This window comes from Plecotus auritus (assembly GCF_963455305.1).
Source record: "Plecotus auritus genome assembly, chromosome: 3".
NCBI lineage: Eukaryota > Metazoa > Chordata > Mammalia > Chiroptera > Vespertilionidae > Plecotus > Plecotus auritus.
In genome coordinates this window covers 173541792-173564600 of record NC_137772.1, presented here as the reverse complement: position 1 = coordinate 173564600, position 22809 = coordinate 173541792, and the positions used below count along the sequence as shown (strand labels likewise).

Genomic DNA, 22809 nt, shown 5'->3' with positions numbered 1-22809 from the left:
AACTTTTTGCTTAAAGTTTTGGTGATTTATAACACTTGCCTGAATCAATTATTTCATTTTGGGTTGCAGAATGAATGGTGATTTTCTAACCCTTTTATGTTTTCTTCATTTATTAGATAGATGTCTTTTTAAAAAGTTTTCCTTCATTGACTAAGAATGAATTGCAGTTTTTAAGAATAATTGTTGTTTTTTATTGATTTCAGAAAGGGAGGGAGAGAGCAATAGAAACATCAATGATGGGAGAGAATTATGGATTGACTGCCTCCTGCACAACCCCTACTGGGGATTGAGCTGGCAACCTGTGCATGTGCCCTTGACTGGGATCAAACCTGGGACCCTTCAGTCCGCAGTCCAACTCTCTACCCACTGAGCCAAACCAGCTAGGGCTGCAGTTCCTCCTAAAGAGAGAGGGTAAATGCTTAAATCTTTCCTTACAGTTAGCAATTTTCAGAATAAGAAGTTGGTGTAAAAGTTACCTCCAATGTGGCAAATTCGTTTTTTTCTCTTTCTGTTTTTGAGTGTTTTATAGATTACCGAGATTTTCCCAATTCTTCTCATCTCAGATGGGTCCTCAGCCATCTCTTTTTCCCTTTATCCAACCAAGTCCACTGTCAACTCTCCGCATTTACGCCTGGACTTTCCCGTTAGACCACTAGAGGCCACTAGTTTCCTCCTTGCCCCTATGCTGCCGCTCTATCATAGACTTCGCCTTGGACTATCAACTGTTGTCTCTGTGGTGCTGACGCTATCCAGGGAGCCGCTCTAGGATATTGGGAGGCCTTCCCATATTGCGTGGGGAAGGTTTGGACGACGCAGTCGCCTCGCCGGCCCCCGGGCGGTTAGCGCTTCCGGGGTCGGAGGGTGCGCGGGGTTGAAAGCGGGCCGCTCCGCCCCGTCCCCCTCCCAGACCAGCAGAGGCAGCAGCCGGAGCAGCCGCAGCCTGCGCCCTCTCCCGCCCGCCCGCCCTCCGCCCGCCCGCCCGCCCTCCGCCGCCCTCTACCCGCCCCGGGGTCTCTTTCCCCCTTCCTCCTCCACCCCCCCCTTCCTCCTCCGCCCGCCCGCTGGGCCCCCCTCGCCTTCCCGCCCGCCCCTATTGTTCCGCCCCCGGCCTCCCGCCCTTCCCCTTCCCGCCCGCTCCCCTTTTCCCCTCAGTCGCCTCGCGCCTGCAGGTAAGCTTCAAAATTCTCCCTCCGCCCCCGGCTATAGCACTATTTCACTTCTTGCCATCTTTCTTAGCGGGCTCCAGTCCTCGTCACGAGCCCCGGCCTCGCGTAGTCTCGCGTGAGCGCCTACTCCCTCACTCAGCCAGGTCGGCCATTCACGCGAGGTCCTGGCTCCTGCGCGGCCTAGTAGGCCTCGTGAAGGCCTGCCCCCCTCCCCCCGCCTTTTCCCGGTGACGGCTGCGCAGGAGTTAAGGAGGGCGCGCGCGCGGTTGGGGGGGCAGCGGTGGATTTGTTGGTTGAGGGGGGTGAGGGGAGGCGATGGCCGGCTTGCAGGCCGGGCGGGTGAGCGCGGCTCCCCGCGGGGATCAGGCGCTGGCGCAGCCACGCGAAGAGGCGCTGCTAGTCCGGCCCCGCCCCCTGGGTCGCAGCGCCCCCCCCCGACCGAACCGTTTATTTTTTCCTCTTAGTCTAGTCGAGGGATGGGAGGGGGGGCATTTTTTAAGTGGAAAATGCTAGGATGGCCAAGGGGAGGAGGGCTGCGGAGTTAAAGGGTAGACGGGCCCTCCCAGTTACCGAGTTATTCAGGACGTTCTCTCGGGGTAACGAATTTTGAAATTACAAAATGCCTGTCGATATAGACCCAGACCGAGCTATTTATAGAAGGGGTAATGGACTGCCGGATTAACAGCTGGATTGCTGGGATTGTGTACTTCTATTGACCTAGTCGAGAGATTTTTTTTTGGATGATTTGGAGTTAGAAATGCACCTTTGTGCCTTACCTCAAGAAATGGCTTCAAATAGGTTTTCAGTTTTCTTGCCCTTTCAAACTTGCTTTATTTTATTTGTAAAGTGCTTCCTATGAGTGGGGATAAGGAATTAAACTGTCAGTTTGTTAAAATGTTTTATTTTTAAAAAGAAAGTCATTCTTGTAGACCGAACTCTGGCCCGTCGTCGTCCCCCCACCCCCCAAGCACTTTTGTTTTTCCATGATTAAAAATTGTTTAATTCTGGGATTTTGCCAGCAATTAATTATTCTGAAAATGGGTGAAGGGTGCTTTGGGGATGCAAAACCCATCTTTTAAATAATCACGCTGGGGCAGCTTGCCATATACAGAATGATCTGGCAGCCACTTAAGTACTTAGGGTAAGGGCTTTGTGTTAGAGCAAAGTTAAAACGGTGGCTAGTTTTGTGAAGGAAATACTAGTTGTAAGAGAGATCGTTGTTCAGTTTTGAAGGGGAATACTAGAAATGTCACTGGAGAAACTTAACAACTTTAGAGAGCCTTTTTAAAGCTGCCACTTTTATTTTAGGTCCTAAGGCGGTATTTTAGGCAAAGGTATATCCACAACAAATCCTCTTCACATAATCAGTGTTCTAAAACAGAAATGTTAAGAAATAGAGGATGGATGGGGAAAGGGCTTCCTCAGTAGGAAAGGCTCATTATTGTTGTTCAAAACAACTATACAATAAATTTTTAGCAGTACCAGTTTTATTTTGATTGCAAGAAAATTTAAGAGACTTGATAAAGACTGAGTGGTAACAGGTTAATTCACAGAAGCAAATAAATTTTCAGATCTGAGTGACTATTAACTTTGGATGGGAGAAGGCTATACTTAGTGAATGTATTGAGTCATTTTTCTAAAGGGGGGAATATGGAACAGCAGCCTACATGGAGGGCATTTCAGATGATGCCTTTTTCAGTGAGGTTGTTTATTTAAATCTTTGAAAAATTATTTAATGTTACTTATCAACACTTAAACTTTTAATGATAGATTCATTTCAATTTCTTTACCTAGAAATTGCTACTAATAAGAAAATCTACATGTGTCCTCTTTAGCCTTCAGCCTGAGCTGCTCCCTAACAGGGAAGCAGAAGGTCACTTGCCCTCTCTGTTGTAGTTGGTTAGTTTGAGGTTTGCCCTCATAATTTCCAGGTGTTTTTGTATCCTATTGAAGTTTAATTCTGGTGAAGGACAACTGGTGCACGTTCAGCAGTTCCCCTTAGAACCATTGCCAATTGAAGGAATCTTCCTCATCCTGAGAGTCAGCAGAAACGGACCATTAATAAGAGATGACAAAGTCGCTTTCCATATTTAATAGAACCTGAGCTGTTAATGGGGGTCCTTGCAGTTTTGCTGGATGTATACAAGCCTGCCAAATGAAAAGCTGTCATTTAAAGAAGAGTCAGTTTGGAAACATCGATAGTGCTGAAAATAACAGGGAAATATTCTATTGTTTTTCTCTTCTCATTTGGTCATGTTTGTATTTCAGTTCTTGGCTTTCACCTTCCCTCCCCCCCACCAGTGACCAAAGACTTTACCACTCAAAGTCCAGCTCCCCAGAATACTGCTCGACATGGACACCGGTGTGATTGAAGGTGGATTAAACGTCACTCTCACCATCCGGCTACTTATGCATGGAAAGGTATGCACCAGCTTGGGAAATTGGGTCATAGTAACTGCTAGGGGAGGGGCCAGGAAGAGAGGGCATGTGTCTTGGAGCTCATCAGATTAGCACTGTAGGGTGTCTGGCTTTAGCTCTCTTCTCTAGCAGTGTAGATGAGAGTGTAGTGGGAAAATGGACAGACTTCTCTGGGAAGCTCCACTGAGCAGGAAAGGCTTAACTAGAGCCTAGAGCCAAAGACTTATGTCATACCTGGATAAGATTTTTCTCATAGAGATTGCTATAGCTTGTGATAGGTAGATTGCCCCTGCAATTTTGGGAAACTTTAAGGGTGGATGATGTATTTTTTTGTTTATTTTAAAATAACTTAACTTGTATATTGAACACAAAGATAGCATTTAATCATTCCTGCATTATTGTTCCTTATTGAGAGCTTCACTTACATTTTGAGCAAAGAAAAGAATAATCCTGCCCACTCCCCTTTCCAATAACTCTTAGTTTTTTCATTACTTTGGACAGTTAAAAATTTCTTTTCATGATAATGAGCACTTAGAGTTTCCTTGTATTTGACACTAGTTTTCTCCATTGCAGGAAGTTGGCAGTATCATCGGAAAGGTAAGATAGTTTCACTTCCACTCTAATTACTATTTAGTCAGTCTGTGTTGAAATAGCAGTTTGAAGTCACTCTTGATTTTTCCTCTTACAGAAAGGAGAATCAGTTAAGAAGATGCGCGAGGAGGTGAGTTATGGGGGGATTCGGGGAACTGTTACCTTGGGAAGTTAAAAACTTAAAAGCAAAAATTCTGTTTAAGGAGAGCTTAGAAGGGGGAAGGTCTCGAGAAGAAGTTAATATTTTTCTGGCTTTGTGGTCACAAATAGTATGCTGGGAAATGTAGTTCTACCACGACTTAATTCATTCATGACTTAAGGCAACTTTTCTTTAAATTCATTAATTTTTAGACAGAGAGAGAAACGTTGATTTGTTGTTTCACTTATTTATGAATTCATTGGTTGCTTCTTGTGTGTGCCCTGACCGGGGTTGAAACCCACAGCTTTGGCACTCTAACCAACTGAGCTACATGGGCCAGAGCTTAAGGCAATTTCTGTAGTCTGTTTGAGGACAAACATAGAACAGTATTTGCAGTGATGCTGACGTTACCTTGTATCAGGATCATGTATATAGTCAGCTCCTTGCCCATCTTATCAGGAGGTCTCTATATATACATATGCTAGATATTTTGTCTATTTAACTTCTCATTTCTGTTTTTTATCCAGAGTGGTGCACGTATCAACATCTCAGAAGGGAATTGTCCTGAGAGAATTATCACTTTGGCTGGACCCACTAATGCCATCTTCAAAGCCTTTGCTATGATCATTGACAAACTGGAAGAGGTTTGTTGTTCTCCCTCCTCCCTCATTCTCATTCTTTATTTATAATTGCTTCTAGATACCTTATTGATATTCAAAGGAGTTTTTAATTTTCAGGACAGACTGGATTATAAAAATCTATAGATGGGTTCTTTGCTCCCCTTCAGCATCCTCAAAATTTGATTATCGTTTATAAAATAAGTCACTTGAGTATTAAAACAAATAGTTTGACTATTACCAGGGACTCACTGTAAAATAATGATGTTAAAACAGCATCTTTTATTTTTATTTATTGACCAACGGGTTGTGGTTTTTTTTTTGTTTTTTTTTTCTATTTGGAGCTGGGTTTTTTTATTGTCTAAAGTTTTACATATGTGTCCTTTTTCCCCAATTGACACCCCCCTACCCCCAGCCATTCCCACCCTGGGCAAGCCCCCACCGCCCCAGGGTCTGTGTCCATTGGTTATGCTAATATGCATGCATACAAGTCCTTTTGACCAACAGTTTTTAAGGTATGCCACCACTGCACTGGTAAACTTTGTCCCCAATTCATAGTTGAGTGAATTAGATTAATGTGCTTTTCATTAATGGCCCTGCTGAACACTAATATACCCTATAAATATGGATATCTTCCAGCACGGGGTTCAGTTATACTTTTTAAAAAAATCAATCTGATAATTTTTTGTCGGAGCTAGGAGGGAGGGAATGTTTTATAGGTTATCAGAAGCAAAATACTGATTTCAGGCTTTTTGGCAGAAGGAAGTTTGTTGTTGTTCACCAAGCCACCTCTCCCTTCTGCCGTAATACTGCTAATCTCTAATTGACACCATAGGCAGAGAGCTTCTGGCTGCTGCTTGATTGGTCCTTGGATACTTAATGGTGGCTGAAATCTTATCCTTGCCAAGATCAGAAATGTTAACCTTTTGACCTACAAGTCCCTGGTAATCCAGAACTTGTGGCTTAAAAAACATTCAGAAAATTTGTTCATAATTGAACCAACTAAGAAACATGTCCTTGACTTTATATTTAAGCAGTTCCCAGGTCTAGCTACTATATAGAGGATAAGGCTGGGTAATGATATTTAAACTAGTTAATTTTCAGAAGGCTAAATTGATTAAAACCATGACTTTTGAATGCATCATTGTTATAGGAAAAACTGGGCATTGGGGCCAATATAGTTTGATTTAAAATCTACAGCTTTATAGATGTGATTGGGGCAGGTACTCAGGCTCAATTTCATTACCTGTACAATGGTAACATTACCAAGAAATTCAAACAATGGTATATAGAAGTATACTATTTAATCTTTCTAGGTTTCTAAGAGGACAGAATTGGTTATTTGAATTGGGGTTGCATTGTTTCACCTTAATATTTTATTTAACTGTGACTTCAATCTTCCTTTGGCCAGTCTAATTTCCAAAACTAGTAATTGTTTTTCTTCCTCTACCAAGAACATTTCCTTTCCCCAGGGTGAATAAATAAATATAGGGCTAATTCTGAGGAAGTTTGTAGGTGTTTTTATCTTGTCAGAAATAGTTATTTTGAAGGGACATTTTTGGGCATTTGTTGATGGTGGATATATATATAATATGTCCTTTATTTAAGAGTAAGTGGTTCTTTTATGGCATTTATAGGTCCCAAGGGATCTGCTTAAAACTTGTTATATTCTGTCCGGCTGGTGTGGCTCAGTTTGAATTAGGAGATCAGGGTTCTATTCCTGGTCCCGGGGGTCAGGGCATGTGCCGGGGTTGCAGGCCTGATCCCCAGTAGGGGGAATGCAGGAGGCAAATGATTGATTGATTCTCTCATCATTAGTGTTTCTATCTCCCCCTCCCTCTCTGAAATCAATAAAAACACATTTTAAAAAACTTCCTTAAAAAAGAAACTTGTTATATTTTGGTGTTCTGACTAATTTCTTCTTGTAGGACATCAGCAGCTCTATGACCAATAGCACAGCTGCCAGTAGACCCCCAGTCACCCTGCGGCTGGTGGTCCCTGCTAGTCAGTGTGGCTCTCTCATTGGGAAAGGTGGTTGCAAGATCAAGGAAATAAGAGAGGTTGGTAACTTTTGTGCCCCTTTTTGAATTGTTAAGTACTCTAATTGCGGCTTTTCCTATTAGCTTTAAGTATGACTAGGAAAAGTTAGCATTTGTTGAGGTGAAGGCTATTATTAAAGTAATAGTCCTAGAAGATTACAATTTGACTATATTGGGATGGAAAGTATTGTACAATTGATCCTTTTATTAATTTGGCAACTTTTCCATGAATCTGCATAATTCTTTTTTATGTCTAAAGAATTTACAATTTGATATGTAATAGTAGCAAATATTTTCCTTGGCCAAATTCCTGTATAGCGGGGGAGGGGGGGGAGAATGGGAAAGTATATTGGAAGGTATATTGGGATGTAGTGGTAATCTTGCTCTCTTAAATTGTGGAGTTACATTGAATTATGGAAGCTTTTAACTCTATCTGGGAGTTACCAAATTGGATGTTGGAATGAAATTTGAATAGCTCCTAAAAGAAAACGAGTTGGGAGTTTTTGGGAGCCTCTATTGTACATAACAGGAGAAAAAAGCTGGGATTTTGGTTTTGTTCATCGATGTATTCCTCGAACCTGGAACGGTGCCTGGCACATAAAATGGGCTTAATATAAATATTTGATTAATATGAATGAAAGGTGGGTGAGATTTGTAGGGATTTTGTTTGATGGCCCACAGTTAACATTAGCTGAAAGGAAAGTGTCTAGAAGGGCCTTTTTCTTGAGCAGGTTAAATTTAGACTGTTATTCAGGTTTATTCTTGGCTTTCAAAGGCTAATTTATTTATAACTGATTAAACAGTCCTAACTGGAATAAGGGAGGAGTGGGAAGGGAAGTCAAAAAGGTTAAGGTAGGAGGTGGGGTAAGTGTTTATTGATCTTTAGATTCTAAAGTTGCTACTGGGAGGAATTGGAAGAGTAAGTATGAGCTGTTTTTCTCTGATTTTTAAATTTCTTTTTACCCCAGAGTACAGGGGCTCAAGTCCAGGTGGCAGGGGATATGCTCCCCAACTCAACTGAGCGGGCCATCACTATTGCTGGCATTCCGCAATCCATCATTGAGTGTGTGAAACAGATCTGCGTGGTCATGTTGGAGGTAAGCCCTCAGGCTCATGCTGAGAATGGGGGGAGGGTGATTCTAGGGGAGACTGCCTAATCTATATTTAGTAAGACTAGAATTAGGTGAGGCTATTAGAAGCCTCCAATGGGGGTGGGGAAGAAGATCCCTGAGTTCATATTTTCCTTTCCCCAGCTTTGGCTTTTCTTATAGTCTGAGCAAAAAATAGAAACTGCTAAGTAGCAGTGATCTTTTGGGTTATAGCAGTTCTAGTGGGTTGGTAGGGGAAGATTCACTACTTGGACTAAGTGGATAAAAGATGTATCTGGGTTCCAGAGATTCTAAGTTGCCTCTTGGATTACAGAATTTTTGCTACATTCAACTTTGAAACATTTAAATTTCTGTGTTTTGTGGCAGGATTGTATTCAAAGTGGTAGTTGTATAGAAAAAACATATCCAAAATGGTGTTTATGAATGACTTATAAGGTCCTGGTATGTGTTATCTGATTAAAGCAAAAATAGCAAAATTAAGAGACAGTAAGCATTTTTAGAATTGTTATATGGAGTTGGACCCATCTTGGCAACAAAGGAAAGTAGAATTTCCAAATAGAAAAATATTGATTGAGCCTTTGGAGTATTTATGGACAGTGTCTGTATTATACTAAAAAGTCTCCAACTAAAATGTACATATGTACACACACAGGTTTTTCATATTTGTTAGGCTTATTTGAAAACATGGAAATAATGCCTAAATTATTACAGGGGGATCTGCCTTGATGAGAATTAGTGTGAGCTGTGTAGTCCACGGACCATCTTACTACTTTAAAGGCAAATAACTGCAGATGATTTCAGATTAGATCTAGCCAAAGACAACGTTGGTAGGTGAGGGGATGGAAATACAGTTTTTAATTTAACTGACCTGTGTGAGCTTAAGCCACACAGCTGAAGCAGCTTTGAAACCTTATCTCTTTTTGTTTTTTTCCCCTCTGACTCTCTCCCAGTCCCCCCCGAAGGGCGTGACCATCCCGTACCGGCCCAAGCCGTCCAGTTCACCGGTCATCTTTGCAGGTGGTCAGGTAAGAAAATTCTTATTGCTGGGCTAGATAAGAATGAGGTTTATATTTGAAATGTCAACTTTGCCAGCAGCACATCAGGCCACTCTGCATGCTTGCTGAAACCTGTACTCTGGCCATAGTTTGACCTGCTTTTAGTTTTATTTATTTTTGTACTGGAGAAAGCTGTGAATGCCAAGCCCTACTTAATTTTTAGTAGGCAATGGGAGTTTTGTAGGCACTCGAAGAGGTCATTTACTTGGTGATTTAAGGTGGGTTGGCTTAGAAGAAAGGGTTAAATTGCTTCAGTATCACTACCCTCCCTATCCTCACCCCATCTATATTTTATGTATGGGATATTCTTCAGAGGTCTGAATAAAGGTAGCAAAGACTTGGACTTCTGAAGGAGATTCTGGATGGTGTTCTCAAAATTGGGGTCCAGAACTTGAGTGTCCTACAAACTTCCCTTCCCCCACATCCCCTCCCCTACTCCTACCCCTTCACTCCCAAACTCCAGTGTATTTGTCTCCCAGGTTCTTAACTTCATAAACACTGGTTTGAACCCACATGGCATAACGAATCAGCTGGGGTAATGATTCAGTATGCAAGAATAGAAGGGGAGAGCATGTTGGGCAGTGGTGATGTTGACCTTTGGTGTTTGAGTAAGAACACCAAAGCACCCCCTTGGGCTTCTTCTACTCCTTTACTCACCTAAACACTTGATCCTTGGCACATGGATGGTTTATTATGAAGTTAGATTTTTATGACATGAGCACTGATCACCATGGTAATTTTATGCTTTGTTGGTTAGTATTGAGGAGTAGGTAGGTTAGTGTTTAAAATACTGGGATTCAGGTTGGAATAGTGACCTTCATTTTGGTACCTGCCTAAACAAGTGCTTTACTCAAAATACCTTTACCCACATGAGGCTGTCCTGTTCGCAAGCACAATTATTTAGTCCCATCTTGTATTTCAACTGGGGAAGCATGAACTTGAAATCTGTCTCGTTCATACTCTGTTGAGTTGGCATAAAACTGACCAGGTTTTGGGGGACTTAGTTTGTCATGTAGTTTTGGGGGTTTTCACAGGTTAATCATGTCACAGTGTTACCTTGAAACAATTTAGTACCTTGCTTTTAACACTAGCCTTGTACAAACTGGTTTGATCAAAGGGCTTTCAGTCAGTTTGGTTAGGGGCAGGATAAGCAAAGGCCCAGCCAGAGTTAGTGTAGCAAGTTTTAGCTTTAGGAGTTTTTTCCCTCTCCCCAGGAACTCCAGGTTCCTACTCTTCTGGATTCTACCACTCCCCTTTATAAAGAGTCCCATGCTGTGCCACAGCAATCCTTTCTGTTTACAATTCTTACTTCATTTCCCTTTTCTTCCCTTCGTTACCCACTTTCCCTTTCTTAACTATTTGCTTCCCCTCCCTCCCTCTCCTTTATTCAGTTGACCACCCTCTAAAAGCTTGCAGTTTCTCCCACGAGTGGCCCTGTCATGGATTATTCCCATGGGCCTTTTTAAATGGACCAGTTCATGCAATGTCCCACAGATGGACCTGTGTCTTTTGTTTCTTTGTGATAAAGTGGGCTCTATAGGGGTTCAACTTAATCCCTCACTGACCAGGAGCTGGCATCAGCTCTGTTGCCTTACCCCTTTATTCTTAATGAAAATAGCCCAATTGTGCAGTGTGAAACCTGCCTCTAGGTAACTTTTTTTTTTTTTAATCAACTGATTGCAGCTCGTTTCAAATTGTGTTGTGAGCTACTTTTTAAAGGAAAAGAAAAAAAATTAAACAACTTTTTTTATGTGAATTTCATGCTGGTGACAAGGTGCCGGATTGACAGCCCTGGAGACTGAAATCCTCTATTTATCCACAGGACAGGTACAGCACAGGCAGCGACAGTGCGAGCTTTCCCCACACCACCCCGTCCATGTGCCTCAACCCTGACCTGGAGGGACCACCTCTAGAGGTGAGAGGGGATGTTCAGTCTCCAAGGCTCACTCAATCCTTCCGCCTCAGCCGAGACTGCCAACACGAGGGGGGCCAGTGACGCTGGTGATTTTTGTGCTGTGGACACCACCTGTCCACGGGGACCTGGACTGACCCCCCCACACCTCATTTCACACAGGCCGCGTAGCCCACCAGATGGTAACACCAACTCTCTTTTTTTTTCTTTTTGTTCAACCCCTCTTCCCTATATCCCACTCCTCCCCCATTTTCACCTTCCCACCCCTACCTGGGTGCACTTTTGGGGGTACTGGCCACTGATGTGAGAAATCTCGTATCCTTTTAGCCAGCCACTCCTTCCTTCCCTGCCCTTCCTACTCCTTGTCCCCAACCCCATTGCCCTGAAGTCCCAGCTCCTTTTTCTGAGGTTATGGTGTGGGGGGAGGAGGGCGTAGTGGGAGCTGCAAGTGCCTTTTATTGAGGGGAGGTGGGAGAAGGCAGGACTTTAGAAAACAGTGATTTTTTTGTGTGTGTGTTCTGTGGTCGGCTCCCTAGTACTTAGGGACTAAACTAGCTTCCAGTGCATTTAAAGGTCTTTAGGCAGATACAGAGAAAAGTAAAATAGGGAAAGGGAAGTGTTTTAAAATATTCCATGTAGGTTTGTACAAACACAAATCATTCACAACACCATGATTGGTAGAGGGTTGGGTGGTTTGAGGGAAGAGATCCTTTTTCTCCCAGGCTCTCTTGTACACAGGGAGAAAGAAGGGGGCTTGGTCAATCCAGGCATTGCTTAATCCCACTTCTCACATTTTCATTTAGGAACTGATGTGTATTTTGCCTTTGATTGCAAGGAACATGGCTATGGCTCCCTTTAAAGGCTTCCCAGAATAAGTCATATCTAGGGTTCAAAGAAGGCCAACTTGGGTCTGACTGTATTTGTGAGATATCATTTACTGCCTCAATCTTGGCCTCCCCATTCTGTAATTCAACTCTGGCTTCCTGGCTAGTTGAAATGTCTTTTTCTCCCAACTGGGTGGCTGTCCGTGATTGGTTTTTTAATAGGAACTGTTTTCCTCCTTTTGTAGGCCTATACCATTCAAGGACAGTATGCCATTCCACAGCCAGATGTAAGTTTTGTTTTCACTTCTTCTTTTGAAAAGCTCCCTTTCCCATCCAAAATTGTCTCATTCCTTTCTTCCATGTAGGCAGAAGTGAGTTGGGTCTTAAAACAATTGCAATATTAAGTTGTTTTCCTCATAAGATGAATCCCATATTTCAACCCTTAAATAATCTTTAATCAGGGCATTATGGCACCTTGTTTGCCTTTTGACATTTAATCCCTGGAAATTATGATTGGCAGAATATTAGTTTGTACTTTCCTGCCTGTTCCAAATTACTCTGTCTAAAAGGGAAATGTTCCATGGTATTTCTATTTCTGGGCATAATTTAAATTAACGGTGGACTGTGCATCTCTGTATGGAGTCTTCAATTGGGGGTGGGGTGGGAGATGGTTTTGCCTTTGGGTATTCCTCAGTTTGAGATAGTAATTTTAAAAGCATCCGGAGGGGTGGGAAAGAGGCTTATTTATACAGGGAGGGATAGGAAGCTGAATATTTGGGTACTCAACTCAATGGAACCTTCTTTGCCACTAAAAATTCCTATTTAAAAAGTGTTGATAATCAGACTTTTGTTTAAAGACATTTCTTTCTGCACTGTTCCTTTATCCTTACTAACCCTTGTAGGTGCTGAGCATTAGACTAGGGAAGTTGAGTTTGGCTCTTGGTTAGTGTTAGGGCCCAGAAGAGGAAGTATACTTGAAGAGGGATTATTTTACAACAGCCAAGACAGTTTATATACATGAAGAAAAATAGCTATAAAAACTGGTAGTGGGGGAGGGATTAAAACCCATTTGGTTTCATCTTAATCTCTCTATAGTCTCCTTCACCCCCACCCCCCATCTCCTTCCCTTTATCCAATACTGACAGAACCCTGCATGGTGTGTTTTCCCTAGCACCACTGCACAGTTTATTTACCCAGCCTGTCTGTGCTTGTCCCTGAGGCAACTTTGGCAATGGCTGCAAACACCTTCATTAAATAGCCTACAAGGGGATGATTGTTGGGTGGATGCTGCTGCTTTTCTTTTCACACCCAAAATGGCATTCATTTTCTTGTACTGATTCCTATTCTAACCTTTCATATTCTGTCTATTCCCAGAGGGTAAGCCCCATCCTTACCCTCTGTTGTAATTTGAGTAGTAGAGACAACTTTGGGGATCATCAGGAACTTTGCATTTTCAAATTTGAATGATCTTGAACCCTGGCTCTGTTACTCTTCTAATGCCAGCCTCTCCTGTTTCGTCCCTGCAGTTGACCAAGCTGCACCAGTTGGCAATGCAACAGTCTCATTTTCCCATGACGCATGGCAACACCGGATTCAGTGGTATGGATACCTCAGTGTTTATTTTTGTAAGGTGTAGTGCAAGACAGAGGCCAGCCCCAAGGCCTCAGTTTGACATCTGTTTAAGACAAACTTCGTTACCCAGCATCCTGCTGGTTTAAACTTGCCTATCTTCTGTGGCTAAACCAAAGGAGGTAATGTGTTTAACTTGGTTTTCATTTGGGATGAGTTATTCTAAAAGAAAAAAAAAGGCCCTTGAAGGTTTGGGGTGAAGTCAGGGGATGCTTGTCAGGCAAAGGGTAGGCTGACATTTCCTCTAACCCATTCTCATTGCTGCCCCTTTGATCTGATTGGCACCCCCTTTCTTTCCACCAGCTTTCACAGACCTGGGTAGAGACAACAATCCATTTGTGCCAAATTGTGTAGTGTTTTTTGCTTTTGTTTTGTTTTGTTTTGGGCTTTTTTTTTCTGTATAAGGAATAACTTGTCCGATAGGGTTAGGATGAGACCACCAAACTCATTTTCACTTGTATCTTAACAGGCATTGAATCCAGCTCTCCAGAGGTGAAAGGCTATTGGGGTAATGATTAAAAAAAAAATCTGTAGTATTCTACTGTTATATTAATAAACTGGTGGGAGTCTTGTTTCACTGCCCATGACATACCAGCAACATACACATGGCAGAAAGAAGCTGAGAGAGCAAAAGGGTGGGCCTGGTGCCCCTGAGGGGTCCCTTGGTGGATCTGGCCAACCCCCTTCTAAAAGTATTGAATTTAGCAACCACAGTTGAGAGCAGGGCTAGCCTTGAGACTTAGCTAGCTGCCCAGGTCCAGTCCAGGTGCCATTATAGATGGTTATGGGTGTTTGCTGATTAGATTTTTTTTCTTTTTCTTTGGAAAACAATAAAAACCAGAACAAATTAATGAGCAATTGAGCAAAAGACAGGGAATAAATCTGGAGAAATGAACTTCCCTCACCTGACTGCCATTCTCTCTGACCTTCAAATGTAGGTTAAGATAGTGTGTGTGTGGTTGGTGGGGGGAGGCACTGTTAATCTGATACAGGTATATTTAAAGCAACTCTGCATGTGTGCCAAGAGTCCATGGTACCCAATAACAGGCATGATATTGGCACTGGTGCTAGTAAGCATCAGGTGAGATAAAATGAACACAACAGCAGGAAATTCTAAGAAAAAGGGAGAAGTGCAGAAGGACTTGGTTAGATTTTGGTCCTGTTTAAGGATACCACACTCCCTTTCCCCTTGCTTCCATCCCCTTACACACCAATAGGCTGGGCTTTGCAGGAAATGGTATGAAATCAGCTCTCCTGAGTGTACAGAGGAATCTTTCCAGAATTATTTCTATACCCCTCTTTACTCTTTGAGGTTTCTAAGTTAGTGATGAATCCCAACAGCCAATGCTGGGTTTCCAGTTTGTTTCCTTCTGTTAGGTTAATGTGCAAATCAGTTGGGGTTTGTATGCTGCACATTGAATTTTCTTGCTCTCTTCTGTCTTTTAGCAGGTTTGGATGCATCTGCTCAGACTACTTCTCATGAACTCACCATTCCAAATGATGTAAGTATAGTTAGTTGGGTTGCATGGGATGAAAATAAAGAGAATTGGTTTTAAAGAATAGAAGTCTTAGCCAGTGTCATGCCACTTTTAAGGCCTAGGGAATGGAAATTATTTTAGATACCAAATTAAAAACTAGTATCTAGAATTCTGAATAAAAATAGATGGAGAAAATTGCTAACACTTGTTGAGTATTCATGAGGCAAAGAACCTTTATATCTCAAGTAGAAATTCTTGTTTGCCTTTGTTTCTTGTAGAATCTGAAGCCTTATCCTTAAAGCAGTGGTCTTTGGATGTTTTATCTGTGCTATTTTATATGGTACTCACCACATGTGGATATTTAAATTTAGAAGAGTAAAACATTTAATTTTTCAATCTCACTAGCCACACCACACTTGATGTGTTCAATAACCACATTTTATTAGTACCTACAGTACTGGACAATGCAAATGTAGACCAATTTTTTACTTTTTCTCAAGGCAAAAACATTAGAAATTAGCCAAAATCCATAGTAAAGTGGTAATCATGGCAGGATGAGTTTTAGATATCTGTTGCCCAAAAAACCAAAGATACCTTTACCTTTATTTCCAGGTTTATTATGATAAATTGGGTTTGTTATCTTGGCTCTGTTTTATTTTTTCTTTGGATTTACTCTTAAGAAAATGAGCTATGCTCAGTTGGCTATGTTGGAGTCAGTAGGCTCAGTTGGCTCTGACAAAAGAATAGGCAAGAGTTGAGCGCAATCTGTAACTCAATCTGGAGTATATGAGTAGAGTGTGTAGGATGCAGTAGGTCTTTCCATTGCCTTGTTCATGGACCCAAGTTATAGAAGGCTGGAGGGGTGGGATGAAATTCTTGGACCTAGCCATGCTATTCCTAATTTGGTGTGCATTCTTGTTTTTCTTCCTAAAGTTGATTGGCTGCATAATCGGGCGTCAAGGCGCCAAAATCAATGAGATCCGTCAGATGTCTGGGGCGCAGATCAAAATTGCGAACCCAGTGGAAGGATCTACTGATAGGCAGGTTACCATCACTGGATCTGCTGCCAGCATCAGCCTGGCTCAATATCTAATCAATGTCAGGTAAGTGCTCCCTGCCTTTTTTGTCTTAGTGATGTCAACACACAAGTAATGTGTGTGTTGGGGAAAGCTAAAAATGTATTATTAAATGAGGGATTATTTGGGGGATGGGAATGGGGATAGATGGAGATGGGGGAGAAGTTTAAGTCTAGCCCTGTTTTCATCCATTTTTAGTGTAGCAGAAAAAGGAACCAGATTGTAGTAAGTTCGCATGGGGTGGAAGAGGGGATAGAATGCTCGGATTTGACTTTTGATCGTTGGGGAGTGGAAAGGTTGGGAGTATGTCTTCAGTAATAGGTCAGGTGCTCTGGCTGCAGCCACCCATACTTAAGACTCAAATGTGGGACTTTACTGTACATGTCATATAGCCCAATGTTTCACTGATAGGGTGTAGGTTCCAAAGTACCCTTAATTGAAATAAGGATAATGAGGTAATGTGACAGACAGCAAGGCAGTTTCTTGGGGGTAGCTATTACCTTTTATTCTGAAAACATGAATTTTTCTCAAATCACAAATGAGTTTCATTGTTCAGAGCTTGTGGGAAAGTGGAGGCACAGATTTTGGAATATTTCAGAAATGCCTAGTGTGTTTTCTCTTTTTCCTCCACCATCTCATTCAATATGACTTCCTGAAATTGTAGTTTCCTTATTCAAAGCTAGCTAATGTTACTGAATACATGATTATAGCAAGACTATTTATAGTCTAATGGGCATCCTATAAGGCATTTAAAAAAATATTTCTTGCTTTTTCAGTATTAGTGCTTATGTCACAGTTTCATTGCTTACTAACATTTTCAAACCAGTGTTAGCCCATTTCCCAAGGAGCTTAGCCATCATTTTATGTAGCCTTTTTTCTCTTTAACTATTTGGTCTCTTGTGCATTCTAGTTTTGACTCTTAGTGCAAGAAAAAGGAATTCATAAGTATGAATTTTATATTGTCATGCTTACACTTAATCATGTATTTATTCCATGGTCTTTATTCCCTGGTTAAGAATTTATCAGTTCCTCAATAGTGGTTCTGGTGTCTCTCCCCCCTGCCCCCCCCTTCAGACTTTTTATGTCATGAGGTATTTACTAATCTTTATGTGGAAAAGACTTCTGTGTTTGTGTCTGCTTTTTTCTTCAGCTACCAAGCACATGAAATTCTTAATGTTCAGAGTCAAATAGTAGTAAGCTTTTCACAGAAACTGTTTACAAAGGTTTTGTCCTCTTGTTTCTAGTTGGGGGTGGTTAAGTGGCAGGAATCATGTTCTTGGAAGCTGGAAGTTATTTTCTTCTTTGGTAGGCTTGCCATGAATATTGTCAGATAGTGTTGAAATGAAACTTCTTGCCTGACCCCCCTATATTAATTAGGTCAGTGGGTACATTGTAAGGAAGCAGAACTTAGTTTCCTGATTTAGTTCCTCTTCATGATCATCCTATTTTATAAAACCATTTAGGCTATGGATTTGGGTCAAAACCTCTTGAAGCTTGAGTTAACATCAAAGCAAGGGCTCTGCGTGCACAATGCTTAGTCTTCATTTTCTCATCTTATTAGCCCATTTGAATGCAAAAAACAAACTGGTTTTATTGTTAATACTAGGCAATAAATATTTCTATGCTTTCAGTAATGGATTATGAGCATTTCTGGCCTGATTCTGGCAATCTGTTCCTTTATCCTCTCCTTTATGGATTGCAGCTGTCCTGGACTTATATAGACAAAATGTAGTCTTAAGAGGAGCCTCGCCTCCTTGCCCTAGAAGAGTTCATCCTTTGGGGTGGGTTGTCCAGACAGACTAAAGACGTTCTGACTTAGACATGTGTAGGCATTTGGGAATTGCAGATCATTACTGTCATTTGGAGTTATTTTAGGAGTAGAAATGGTATTTTTACTTTTTGAACATGAATTTTTTGGCAATGCTTGAGTTTCTTCCAGTTCTGTAAGGTCTGTATTACAAATATGGTCAATCACAAAACAAATAGCTCCCCCTCGCCCCCCTCATAACCCCTCACCAGAAATGAAGCTTCCCTAGTTCTTATCTATGCTTCTGTTCTCAGCATTTTTCTTTGAAAATGCTACATTCTTTCAAGTTTGAAATTAGTCATTGACCTACTTTGGTCTCTTTCCCCTGTCCATCCTAATATATTGGTTAGTTTGCAATGGAGATGGAAGCAAAATTTCTTATTACAGGGGAATTTTTTTTTAAATTCTGTGGGTTAATATCCCAAGGCTTCACAAGTGATTGGTGGCTGAAACATTTGTTTCTTCTTTGGAGATAGAGTGCTTTCATTTTCTACTTGAAATCATTCCTTTCTGACCTCTGGGTTGGATCAATGTGTCATACATGGAAATGTGTTTCTTTTTTCAGCCTATGAGCTTTTTCTTCACCATAGCAATTTTAAATAGCACTGTGGAATGAAATTTGGCGGGTATACATTTTTAGAGGGTGGGATACAAGGTAAAAGGAAGACAGCTTTGTCACAAGTTGGTATTAGGTCTTCCTAATTTGCAACCAGAAACACTGATAACTGAAGCGGTTTTGTCCTGTACTTTTTCCCTTTTGTGGTCTTCCCTTCCACCCACCCGTTTTTTTTTGTTCCTTTTTTCCTCTGTTACAGTTTAGAAAACGCTAAACCCTCCTCCCAGGCAGCCTCCGTCACGATCCCTGATCACCTCAGCATCAACCTCTCTCAACCCTCCACCCCTTCTTCTTCTTCCTCCTCCACCACCACCCCCTCGCTCGCCACAGCGGGGACCTCCGACGCACCCTCCAGCCTCCCCAACCCTCTTCCGACCGCCCCTTGTGTCTCCAGTCTGCTTGGCATGAAACCCATCCCTCTCCTGGCTCTAAATGTTGTGTCTGCTGCTAAGGGTACCGGGGCTTCAGCTGCCACCACCACCACCTCTGCCGTGCCATGTGTAACTAACAAACTGAAAGGCGAGAAACAGAGATTCTCCCCCTACTGATTGCATATCTTGAGGCACCCCCTCAAGTAATTCTTGGTTCATTTTGTTTTCCTTTGTTAACATTGGTGAGAAATAATTGTGAGCTTGTGACATTTCCTTTTTACTATTTGGGGGATAATTGGGTGGGGGTGGGGGCAATGGTAATGGTATTTAGGTTTAGGCCATTTCAGCTGAGTGCCTATTTCTGAGTCTGATTTGTTGAATATTTTATCTAGAGCCACAGTTCTTGCTCTTTCTCATTCTGTTACTTTTGTAGCTTTATTCTGCCTTGCAATATAACAATGTGTTAGGCTCTGTGTTAATGAATAAAAGCTTCTCCATTAATCTTTTTATTATTATTATTTAATGGTTAAGTTATCAGCTGGCCTTCTTGGCCAGATTTGTGTTTCTAGCTGTAATAAAGTTGCCACAGTAAGAACCTTAGTTTACCGTGTGCTGTGAAGTGTAAAGGGGTGGGAACTTCGTGACCTGTGGCTTGACTAGGGAGTCTATAAAACTGACCGGACCTCTTTGTACCCCTGGTTAATTTTGTAACCCTTTGTCATTCCCCACAAAGGGAGATGGGCCTGTGGCAGATTAAATCCAGAGGGTCTTCCATAATTGGCAAGAAGTTTACTTAGTGAAGATTATTAGTTTCTCTGATTTCTCAGATCCCTTACCTTGCCAAAAGCAGCAAGTACCAGGGGTGTCCATCCCAGGCTTGTTTCTACTGATGAGTGGTTACTCAAAGAAGTTATTTCTTTACCCAGAATGGGAGGCAAGTCTCAAAGTTTGCCAGCATGTCTGCATTCCTCTGAAATAGCATTAGTCCTCTTCCTATGACACTGGGTAAATCTTAAACAACTAACCTGTGACATCTCCCCAAATTTGATAGGATTCCATCCAGTCATCCTAAATAATCCCTAATTTATTAGACTTTATCTTTTTTTCTATTCCTTGTTTACCCTTCTGTCTCCCCACCAACCCCCTTATTTATCATGTGTAGAGAATTATAGACTTAAATTTAGAACCATTAATATCAGCTGTAATTCATTAATCATTTATCAGGTTAAAAAAAATAGAAGCCCTAAGAAAACTTAAATCTGCAAATCACATGGATGACTAGTGAGGATTAACAACTCAAAATGCACTTAATCTCCTGAAGCCTTATTATTTTTCTTATCCAAGTCCATAGTTCTCTCTCCATAAAAGGGTAGAAATACTGTAGGTATAATGGCAAAAGCCATCTAGTAGGATTACATTCTACCTGAATACATATTGCAGGGCAAATGAAAGTATAATGCTCTTCCCAGAGCACCAGTGTAGAGGATTTTTCCCTGATGACCTTTTCCCACATTCCCTTTTTTTATTTTTGCTGTAATCCTCACTTCTCGGGGATTAGATTTTCCCCAGTGATTCTAGAGAATGGAAAGGAGAGGGGTAGAGAGAAACATCGATGTGACATTGATTGGTTGCCTCCCCACAAGTGCCCGACTCGGGACAGGGATCAGACCTGCAACCCAGGTACCTGCTCTTGACTGGGAATTGAACCTGAGACCCTCTGGTGTGCAGGCTGATGTTCTTAACCATTCAACCATGCAAGGCAGGGTCCCTTTGGTTTATGTTATAGTGTTAAAACGAATTGCTCATGAGTATTGCAATATATTACATTGGTGGTGTGGCCCTCAGTCCGTATTACATGTCCCCCCAAGTCTACATGGGATGGGAGGGGCAAACATTAGTTAATTGTCCAGATAGACTTTTTCTTGTTAGTTGCTATAGCTGCTCCTTTATCATATAGTCCAGTTCTCCCTTAGGTAAGCTCTTTTTGTAGTTTGGACTTAATCTTGCTGACAATCATCTCCCCCCCAGGTACCAGGTTTTATTTTATCTAGTTCTTGATTAGAAGGCCTCTTCACCTAATGAGTTCTTCCTAAAGAAAGATTGCTAGGAAGGAATCTAGATGTTTTAAGGGGCTGACTGACTACCATCACATCGAATCCTTAACAATATTTTTGTTGGGATTTCCGATTCCTTGTCCCCCTTACACCTGCTCCTTCTTCCAATCCTGCTCAGGCTGTGTGCATGAACAGTTCCTTTTAAACTCTTTGGTGACAAAATGACAACACATTCATGCATCAATTTAATTTTTTTTAGGTCTTAGATCTAAACTTCCCAGCAATTCCTCCCTAAATTGTCATTCAGGGCCTGTTGTTTACATTACTCTAGATATCCCATTTTGGCATTGTCAAGGATCTACCCTCTTTAAGAACAAAATATTCTCCTTTATACCCAGGTAGAAATACCATTTCTGACTAAAATACTAATTCGTAATTGAAAGACCCATCTATCTGGGCCTTGGTTTTTCTTGCCTCTAGCCAGCTGGCCAGCTGTTGGGCTTTCATTTTGGTAGAAGAGATACAGATGGGAAAATATTCATGCTCCCTTGACTGAGGCAAGTCATTTTAAAGTCTATGAAATAAATTTATGAACTGAAACTTCAGTTGTAACATATAGTTCTCTTTAAAATGGAAACTAAGTCTTGCTGGCTACCTAATATCAGTGAAGCAGGCCAAATGCCTACATACCTTTCCTTCAAAGCGCGAAATTGGACTCCAGGGCTTCAAATGATGTTTTCAAACAAAGGCAATTATAGCCAGGTATGTTTGTCTTAAGACCACAGATTTGAAAGCTTATAGAGAGTTGCTGAAACAAATTATTTTAGCTTCCACCTTTAAGTTCTGAAAACCATAAAAACTACAGCTTGAGTATAATTCTTGACCCTTACTATACTTGTTACCTGTTTGACATCTCTTAGCGTTAAACTTCATTATCTCTTAATAGTTAATAATGGCCTTTATTGATAGAGAAACCCAGGACTGTTCTAGAATAAAAAGCTGTTTCAGCACTAGCTTTGTGAGGCTACTTTCAGATAAATGTTTCCTAAATTATTCTGTCGGTATTTTAGGAGGATTGGAAATAAGCTAGGCAGTAAAGAAACATTGCTTCTGTAATTTGTGACTTGAAGAAGATACTTGACTGTCATGGTGTACTTCTATAAAGTGTTTAACATCTCCCACAAAGGTTCTGGAGGAACATAGTTTGAGGGATGCCCACACTTGGTAACCAAGCCTTCTCAGTTTCCTTTGATTCTGTGGTAATTTCCCCTCATGAAGTTTCTTCGATTGCAGGGGTTACAGGCACATGGTACTGATTAATTCAAAAAACCTTGTTACTGAACCACTGAATTGTTTCACATAAACTCTACTTCATAGTTCACCAACCAACCAGGTTGAAAGATTTGGAGTTGAGGTGCAGCTGGGCATTTAAAAAAACTAACTTTGAGTTCTTGTTTTGTGTTACAGGCTTTCTTCGGAGACGGGTGGCATGGGGAGCAGCTAGAACAATGCAGATTCATCCATAATCCCTTTCTGCTGTTCACCACCACCCATGATCCATCTGTGTAGTTTCTGAACAGTCAGCGATTCCAGGTTTTAAATAGTTTGTAAATTTTCAGTTTCTACACACTTTATCATCCACTCGTGATTTTTTAATTAAAGCGTTTTAATTCCTTTCTCTGTTCAGCTGTTAATGCTGAGATCCATATTTAGTTTTATAAGCTTCTCCCTGTTTTTTTGTTTTGTTTTGTTTTTTTGGCTCATGAATTTTTTTTTTGTTTGTCATGGAAATGTAAGAGTGGAATATTAATACATTTCAGTTTAGTTCTGTAATGTCAGGAATTTTTCAAAAAAATTAAAAGATGGACTGGAGCTTTTTCTTTGTGAATAGAAACTGGATGCCACAGT

General features: G+C 41.3%; 1 protein-coding gene across 50 annotated transcripts; it reads left to right on the top strand.

The window, feature by feature from the left end:
* Positions 1-790: 790 nt before the first annotated feature.
* PCBP2 (poly(rC) binding protein 2) lies at positions 791-22807 on the top strand. 50 transcript variants are annotated; one of them, XM_080658777.1, is made up of 15 exons: positions 791-1169; positions 3468-3587; positions 4158-4181; positions 4273-4305; positions 4842-4958; positions 6860-6991; positions 7939-8067; positions 9030-9104; positions 10957-11049; positions 12116-12157; positions 13397-13469; positions 13969-14007; positions 14946-15001; positions 15911-16080; positions 22369-22807. In XM_080658777.1, exons 2-15 carry the CDS (start codon positions 3519-3521, stop codon positions 22403-22405), a joined length of 1089 nt encoding a protein of 362 aa, XP_080514903.1. In that variant the 5' UTR covers positions 791-1169; positions 3468-3518; the 3' UTR covers positions 22406-22807. The 50 variants fall into 50 exon arrangements, with proteins under 50 accessions (XP_080514903.1, XP_080514915.1, XP_080514921.1 ...); XM_080658776.1 differs by having other exon boundaries at positions 851-1169; positions 3435-3587; XM_080658792.1 differs by lacking the exon at positions 22369-22807 and adding an exon at positions 18676-19446 and having other exon boundaries at positions 868-1169; positions 3435-3587.
* Positions 22808-22809: the final 2 nt, after the last annotated feature.

Excerpts from the sequence above, each read along its gene's own strand:
- PCBP2 (XM_080658770.1), top strand. The coding sequence starts at position 3,519 with ATGGACACCGGTGTGATTGAAGGTGGATTAAACGTCACTCTCACCATC. Across the intron at positions 11,050-12,115 it reads TGGAGGGACCACCTCTAGAG|GCCTATACCATTCAAGGACA; the intron begins GTGAGAGGGGAT and ends CTCCTTTTGTAG. Across the intron at positions 14,008-14,945 it reads AGAGGTGAAAGGCTATTGGG|CAGGTTTGGATGCATCTGCT; the intron begins GTAATGATTAAA and ends TCTGTCTTTTAG.